Here is a 7,885-nt window from a genome sequence, read left to right as displayed (position 1 = left end):
TATATATTATTGTTCTGAACTTCAGTGTACATTGAAGTTGCTTTTAATATTATTTCTCGGTCTGGGAGAGGTCTTTAACAGCAGCAGTGTCACTGTGTTGTAGATGAGAGAAATAAACAACCTCTCCATGGATATGTGACCTAGTAAGTATGGTCAAGGTCTTTTTTCCCCCCCTCCTCTCACCCAATGTCTTGTCTTGAGCTACAGAAATGTAAAACACAGAAGACAATTAGTTGCATCCCTTAAGCATATTTGTTATACCTTGAAAAGAACCATTTCAAAGCTCTGCTTGTTTCCCTTTAAACCTGTATAACAATATGTGGTTTGTAGTTGTGGCCTTATTACTCTGTCATATTACTCTTACATGAAGGCTGTCGTCCACAGGTGAGGCTTCAAGTTCAAAATGTGGACAAACCTCTGTACCGAGGGACATATCACTGTTTCCAGTCAATCATACGCCAGGAGTCGGTAAGTTCCTTGTAAATCCCTCTTACTGTTTTACTTATAGTAGTACTATTGTGTTTTTCTTATGCTACATTTAAACACATCATGCCAGTTAAGTAATGTGTGCAACTTTGACCATGTGCTGCCTAATATGCCAAGGTTGAGAATGGTCACTGCAGTAATTAAAGTGTCCAGTTATAGTCCTATCTCAGCACAGGCATCAGCCCTTGATCTGCCAGCATGTTCCTAACATGGCGTGTAAAAGGGGGCGGAGGTGTGTCTGTTAGCCAGGGTCAGTGAGGACTTATTCCTGCATGGGCTAAATAAAGCTTTGGACATCGTGCCATTTGAGCTAAGTGGAGTGTGCTTGGTCTCAGTGAATTTCTCAGGGCTGTTTCACATTGAGGTATTGGATTGTATTCCTCCTACAATACAATATGAACATGTTAAGTGGTAATTTAAAAGTTTAAATTCTGTTTTTTTAGCTGTAAAAATGAATTAGTTTAAATGACAAACATCTACAGTGGTGTGAAAAAGTGTTTGCCCCCTTCCTCATTTCCTGTTCCTTGCATGTTTGTCAACTTAAGTCTTTCGGAACATCAAACCAATTTAAACAATGGTCAAGGACAACACAAGTAAACACAAAATGCAATTGTAAATGAAGGTGTTAATTATTAAAGGTGAAAAAAATCCAAACCATCATGGCCCGTGTGAAAAAGTGGTGCCCCCTAAACCTAATAACGGTTGGGCCACCTTAGCAGCAACAACTGCAACCAAGCGTTTGCGATAACGTGCAATGAGGCTTTTGCAGGTCCTGGAGGAATTTTGGCCCACTCATCTTTGCAGAATTGTCCTAATTCAGTTACATTAGAGGGTTTTCGAGCATGAACGGCCTTTTAAGGTCATACCACAACTCCAATAGGATTCAGGTCAGGACTTTGGCTAGGCCACTCCAAAGTCTTCATTTGTTTTTCTTCAGCCATTCGGTGGTGGACTTGCTGGTGTGTTTAGGATCATTGTCCTGCTGCAGAACCCAAGTCGTTTCAGCTGAGTACACGAACAGATGGTCGGACATTCTCCTTCAGGATCTCTTGGTAGACAGCAGAATCAGTTCCTTTTATCACGGCAAGTCTTCCAGGTCCTGAAGCAGAAAACAGCCCAGACCATCACACTACCACCACCATATTTTACTGTTGGTATAATGTCTTTTTATGAAATGCAGTGTTCTTCTACGCCAGATATAATTGGACACACACCTTCCAAAGAGTTCCACTTTTGTTCATCGGTCCACAGAATGTTGTCCAAAAGTCTTGGGGATCATCAAGATGTGTTGTGGAGAAATTGAGACGAGCTTGATGTTCTTTTTGCAGCAGTGGTTTTTCTTGGAACTCTGCCATGCAGGCCATTTTTGCCCAGTCTTCCTGATGGTGGAGGCATGAACGCTGACCTTAACTGAGGCAAGTGAGGCCTGAGTTCTTTGGACGTTGTTGTGGGGTCTTTTGTGACCTCTTGGATGAGTCGTCGCTGCGCTCTGGGGTAATTTGGGCGGCCGGCCACTCCTGGGAAGGTTCACCACTGTTCCAGTCTTCGCCAATTGTGGATAATGGCTCTCACTGTGGTTCGCTGGATTCCAAAGCTTTGGAAATGGCTTTATAACCCTTTCCGACTGATAGATCTCAATTACTTTCTTCTCAATGTTCCCGAATTTCATGTGTGTAGCTTTTAGGATTCTGGTGGACTTACTGTGTCAAGCAGCTCCTATTTAAGTGATGCCTTGATTGGGAACAGGTGTGGCAGTAATCAGGCTGGGTGTGGCTAGAGAAATGAACTCAGGTGTGGACAACCACAGTTATGTATGTTAACAAGGGGGGCAATCACTTTTTCACACAGGGCCATGATGGTTTGGATTTTTTTTCACCTTTAATAATAAACACCTTCATTTACAAATTGCATTTGTGTTTATGTGTTGTCCTGACTATTGTTTAAATTGGTTTGATGTTCCGAAACACTTAAGGGTGACAACATGCAAAGGAACAGGAAATGAGGAAGGGGGCAAGCACTTTTTCACACCACTGTATATTGGCAGTAAGGTTGGGTACCAAACTCTGTTCTTACTTGGGTACCAACCGAATAACTGTCGGTACTACCAAGGACTGATTCATGATAAATCCAACAGTTCCAAATATCAGTACCTGTAAGCGTGAGCTTATCGGTGGAGGTTGTAGGGCAAGGCAACTTTATTTTTATAGCACATCTCAGCAACAAGGCAATTGAAAACGCTTTACATAAAACATTAAAGAACAGTTTAAAAATAGACTGACAGGACTGCAGCACTACAATACTTAATTCAAAATGGTTTGACACATATTTTGCTTTTAACAAATATTCAAAAGGTTCTTACCTGCTGGGCTCTGTAGAGATCTAAATGCAACACAACAGTGTTTCCTTTTTGGTCCCAGTAATCTGTCTTTGTGTCTGCAGATGCTCGGCTTGTACAAAGGCATCGGCTCTCCAATGATGGGCCTGACCTTCATCAATGCCATAGTTTTTGGTGTCCAGGGCAACGCCATGCGCAAGCTTGGCCGCGACACACCTCTCAACCAGTTCCTGGCTGGAGCCTCTGCTGGAACCATTCAGTGTGTCATTTGCTGCCCAATGGAGCTGGCGAAGACACGCATGCAGATGCAAGGGACCGGAGAGAAGAAGTCTAAGAGGAAGCTGTATAAGAACTCCCTGGACTGTCTGGTCAGAATCTACAAAAAGGAAGGAATCCGAGGGATCAATCGTGGCATGGTGACCACCTTGATGCGTGAGACACCTGGCTTCGGTGTGTACTTTCTCGCTTATGACGTGTTGACACGTTCCCTGGGCTGTGAGCCAGAGGATCCGTACATGATCCCCAAGCTGTTGTTTGCTGGTGGAATGTCTGGCATTGCCTCCTGGCTCTCCACCTACCCCGTGGATGTCATCAAGTCGCGTCTTCAAGCTGACGGGGTAGGCGGTGTGAACCAGTACAATGGCATTATGGACTGTGTCAGACAGAGCTTAAAGAAAGAGGGCTGGAGGGTGTTTACACGTGGACTCACGTCCACTTTGCTCCGTGCATTTCCAGTGAATGCTACCACATTTGCCACTGTGACTCTATTTTTATTGTATATGCGTGAGGGAGACGAGTGTAGCATTCAGGAGTCTGAGCTGCAGTCTGTTCAGCTGCAGCCACAGACAACTAGCATGTGAGCCATTGTGCAGCAATGAGCTACTACTACTACTACTACTACTACTACAGTCATCAGCAAATCTAGATGAAATTTGCAGTTTCATGCCGGTCTATGATCTGTTAAGTGGTGTCAATAGTGAGAAAGGTAAACTGATCCTAGGTAAACCAATTGAGCTTCAGCCAAGTGACCATATGTATATTTTAAGATGAAGGCGGCACTTGTAAATATGTTATGGTTTGTACTTGTTTTTTGTACACTTGAGTTTTATGTATTTTAGGAAACTTGACTGTTACAGTAATGTACAGTGACAGTTATAGATGTTCCTAACATTTGGAATAAAAGAATGTCTTTAATGCTGTGTTCAGGTCACAATGGGGTATATTAACTGTTCTCCACTATTACACATGCCTACACGTGGGGTATTATGTTAGTTGTTAATTATCAAAAATAGTCTACAAAGTTTGCCATGTTTGTAAACGAATGCATTGTTTTAATTGTTCAGTTTTGCAAACTTGAATTACTGAAATGAATATGATTTTAAGATTCAATGTTGTTTTTTTTACTTACTTACTTATTCAATGTTTTAAATGTTAAGCGGTTGGCCAATCCATTGTGTTCTCTCCAGGTCAAGTCATCCCCTGATTATTTACCTCCATATGTGAACACAGCATTTCAGCATCTTAACGTAATGATTACAAATACAAAGAAAGCCTTATACATGTAAATTCATATAGATATTGTTGTATTACTTTTACTGAGGTTGTATGTAGTTCAACTTTCCTATGAGAAGTCATACGAATTTGTTTCAGGGTGTGAATGCCGTCTGTTAAGTTTTAAATAGTGAAAATAGTTGTTAGCCCATTGCAGTATGACAGAAATGGTTGCGATACAGTCAGATACTAATCATGTCAAAATTAAAAAAAAATTAATTATGACACAATCATTATCTAAAACCAAATCTTGTGCGGTTTTAAAATCTTTTTTATTCCGGATCATACAGTGTCCAAAGAAAGCACCTTATGGTATGTATGAAGCACATGTACAGTTAAAAATATTTTGGCTATAAATTTTTCACTTTACAATAGATTTTATTTTTGTACTTCTCACTGTTGCAAGATCCTGTTACAGTGTCGAGCAAAGCTGATGGCTTGCTAAAAGTGGGCTTTTAAATAATCCAAAGTGTATTTTTAAACCTTGTGCTCCTTGTTGGTAGATGTGATGCAAAATGCTTAGCAGGCTCCACATCCTCCACAAGGGGGAGTTGTGTAATTGTCAGACCAGTTCTGTACCATCTGTATGCGCTGGCCTGCGCCACCTAGAGGCAGAGGAAATAATAGCTCCTGCACTTTTAAACCTTTCAGCTGCACATTTTATATAGTTGCATATTTTGTAGCTGCTGTTTGTGTTAAAGAAAGTACATCTCTAAACATGTATGCACTTGTAACAACATGACAGTTTCAGGCATGTGATCATCAAAGACACTATTGTGTTATTTTGTAGAGAAATGTCACGTTAAGAGCTTACTATTCTGCCAAAAAACATATTTGTAAGGCTTGCATTTGAAGTTCACATGTTCAGCACCAAAGATAGATCCAAGCTTTTTCACAAAAATACAGATTGTGCTGTCTCTAAATCTGAACCTAAAAGGTTTTGTCAGTAATCTTTGGCCAAACAAAATGTGGTTAGGACCTCTCTGCTTCCCTCTCAATATTAACCAGGACATTCATTATATGACACAGTGTCACTCAGAGCAAAGTGACCTATGTATTTTAACCATTTAACAGCTGCTCAAGTTCACAAATGCTTTACGTTTTTGCAAGGTGAAAATGGGAACTATAACACGCCAACACTGAAAATGCATTCATGCACAAAAAATGCATTTGGAAACTTACCTGCAGGTGACAAGTATCAAAATTGCTGGAGCCATTACTGTCCCTGCGTGTAGATCGCACACATCTTCATGTCTGCAGTTTTAAACTGCTGCTGCTGTTACTTTTCTTATTAATTTGGCAGATGTTCAACTGGTCTGAAACAGCTTTTGGGGTTGTCCAAAGACAATGTTGTACATACTGTGAATTTGGAGTTTTCATGTCGTCCTTTAGTTAAAATCCTGTAGTTTTCTGTTTCAAGACTTTAGTTCTCTACCCTGTCTAGGTTAGTCTGACCAGACCGGTGGATGATGCATGATTGTTAATATCTTTGTAAAAGGGCTGCTTTGACTGTCTAATGCTGCTTCACGTTCTGTGCATTTAAGTATGTACAATATGTTGCACCAAAGCAGCATGCACACTATGTAGTTCGAGAGAATGGTGAAATAAAAGTCACATTTTTTTCTCATGTTTCTGAAAGATAGTTCTTGGTACAGCTAAGTATTACAATATTTTATGGAAATGATTGAATGAATGGATGGATGGATGGATGAGTTGTTTTAAGTGAGTCCAGTAAGTGACCCTAGAGAAAGCCAGAAATATGAATGAAATGAGACTGACCTCTAGTGGTCGTAGATGTGTATCGCTTGAAGCCGACTAGTCTTTCAGGGGGAACACACAAATACTGACACCAATATATAAAAATAGCAGCACTATTTATTAAAGAAATGTTATATATTTACTTCTTTCAGAGTAGCGTTAACAAATGTATCCATTATTTTGACAAAAACAATAAGTTATTCAAGTGTATTATATATTGATTACTTAATATCACAGTATTGGCTCAACAATAAGGGAAACAGTTCTCACCCAAATGATTTTTTTTAAATACAGCATAAAAGTATAGTATCCATCAAACCCATGGTATTATATAACATACTAATTGAGTTGAGTGGTGCTCCCCTTCAACTTATTGTGCAAGAAGGCTTCTCTTGTGGAGATTCAACTTCAGTTACTATACATAGCATAGTAACTGTCATCCTCTGGTCCCTGGTGAGACTGTAAACAAAGAAATCCAGAGGAAGCAAAGAAAAAAAGTGGTGCAGAAACAGGAAAAGAGACAGATTTAAAACTGGTTTTCCTGCAGCGTTACTCCTCTGGCCTGCTAACTGGTTTTTCCTGCTTTTGATGGGTTCATTAAGGAAGAATCACAAGAGTAGCGCAGGAAGCGGTAGATCTCCTCGGCTCTGGATCGACTCATACAGCCTCCCTTCTGTATAGCTTCAATGGAGCTGCAGGATGCACAAAAGAAGGTATGAGGAGACGTTATGCTGTTTAAACAAGAGGGGAAAGAAGTTATCTGCTCTTGTCTGTCATGTTTTGCCACTTGTCCGTGTGTGTGTACGTATATATTTATATACAGTACACAAACACACACACTTCCTTTACCTGTTTATGAGTTGAGCAATTGACCTGAAGTTGTGGCTCATGCTGAGGGCATGGACGTAGCTGACGGAGGGCAGGCCCAGGTAGAGCTGCAGGGCCTGCTGCCTGTGCTGCCCTTTGACCTCCAGCGGGACAGCGATGCCCTGACCTTTACGTTGCTCCAGCCGTGCCAGGTCTGCCAGCAAGCCGGCACTCACTTCAGCACCATCACTCCACAGCAAGCGCACCCCGGTACGCACCAGTGCTGTCAAAGTGCTGTCATAGTAACGTGTCCTCTGAAATGGACGTGACGCCTCGCCTGTGATCGTGGCAATTATCATAAAGAACAAAGTAAATCAAATTGTAGTGAAAACTTCTTCAACTAAATTTGGCTGGTTATTAAGTCATCAAATCAACAGACTGACTAACCTGGCTTGCTTCGGTCCTTCTCCACTATCAGACAAACGCGCTCAAACAATCCTTGCAAGCTGTTCAATCTTTCAGCCAAGCGCTTCCGGTTCTGCATCGCGGCCAGGTCCGATTGGCTGTGCCTATCCACTGCCATGCGGTTGCTGACAATGAAGTAGCTGCTGTCCAGTGAGCAAATGTGGACAGTGGCTGCGTGGTGCTGACGGAGGCTGGTCATCAGCTCCACTCCACTACTGATGCAGCGACTGTCCACCAGAATGCAAACAGGCCTGGATGGAGCAGGGGGCTCACTGACTAATGAATCCTGTGCAGAGGACGTCTGTGGAACCGAGGAGGTGGCAGGGAGTGCCTGGACCTAGAGGAAAACCTCAATGTAGTTTATTCAAAGTTTTACTGACTTACATGTATGTTTGAGGGACCATGCATCTTGTTTAACAACTCAGCGTACATTCTTTCTACGTCTTACTTTCACTGATACAGTATGACCCTATGGACAGGTAT

General features: G+C 41.6%; 2 protein-coding genes across 5 annotated transcripts in view; one reads left to right on the top strand and one right to left on the bottom strand.

The window, feature by feature from the left end:
- The window catches only part of slc25a29l (solute carrier family 25 member 29-like), an 8,065-nt gene extending 2,066 nt beyond the window's left edge, over positions 1-5,999 (top strand). For 2 of the 4 annotated variants that reach the window (XM_032500719.1, XM_032500721.1), the window contains exons 3-5: positions 104-143; positions 385-468; positions 2,926-5,999. In XM_032500719.1, coding sequence (XP_032356610.1) covers positions 2,926-3,681 — 756 coding nt within the window. In that variant the 5' untranslated portion in view covers positions 104-143; positions 385-468 and the 3' untranslated portion in view covers positions 3,682-5,999. The remainder of the gene's footprint in view (positions 1-103; positions 144-384; positions 469-2,925) is intronic. The other 2 variants (XM_032500718.1, XM_032500720.1) reach the window with 1 other exon arrangement.
- Positions 6,000-6,227: 228 nt separating this feature from the next.
- Positions 6,228-7,885, bottom strand: part of fancm (FA complementation group M) — a 42,197-nt gene continuing 40,539 nt past the window's right edge. Inside the window, 3 exon segments of the mRNA XM_032500711.1 lie at positions 6,228-6,822; positions 6,980-7,274; positions 7,385-7,739. Coding sequence (XP_032356602.1) covers positions 6,696-6,822; positions 6,980-7,274; positions 7,385-7,739 — 777 coding nt within the window. The 3' untranslated portion in view covers positions 6,228-6,695.

This window comes from Etheostoma spectabile, chromosome 20 (assembly GCF_008692095.1).
Source record: "Etheostoma spectabile isolate EspeVRDwgs_2016 chromosome 20, UIUC_Espe_1.0, whole genome shotgun sequence".
Taxonomy (NCBI): Eukaryota; Metazoa; Chordata; class Actinopteri; order Perciformes; family Percidae; genus Etheostoma; species Etheostoma spectabile.
This window is presented reverse-complemented; position numbering and strand designations above follow the sequence as displayed.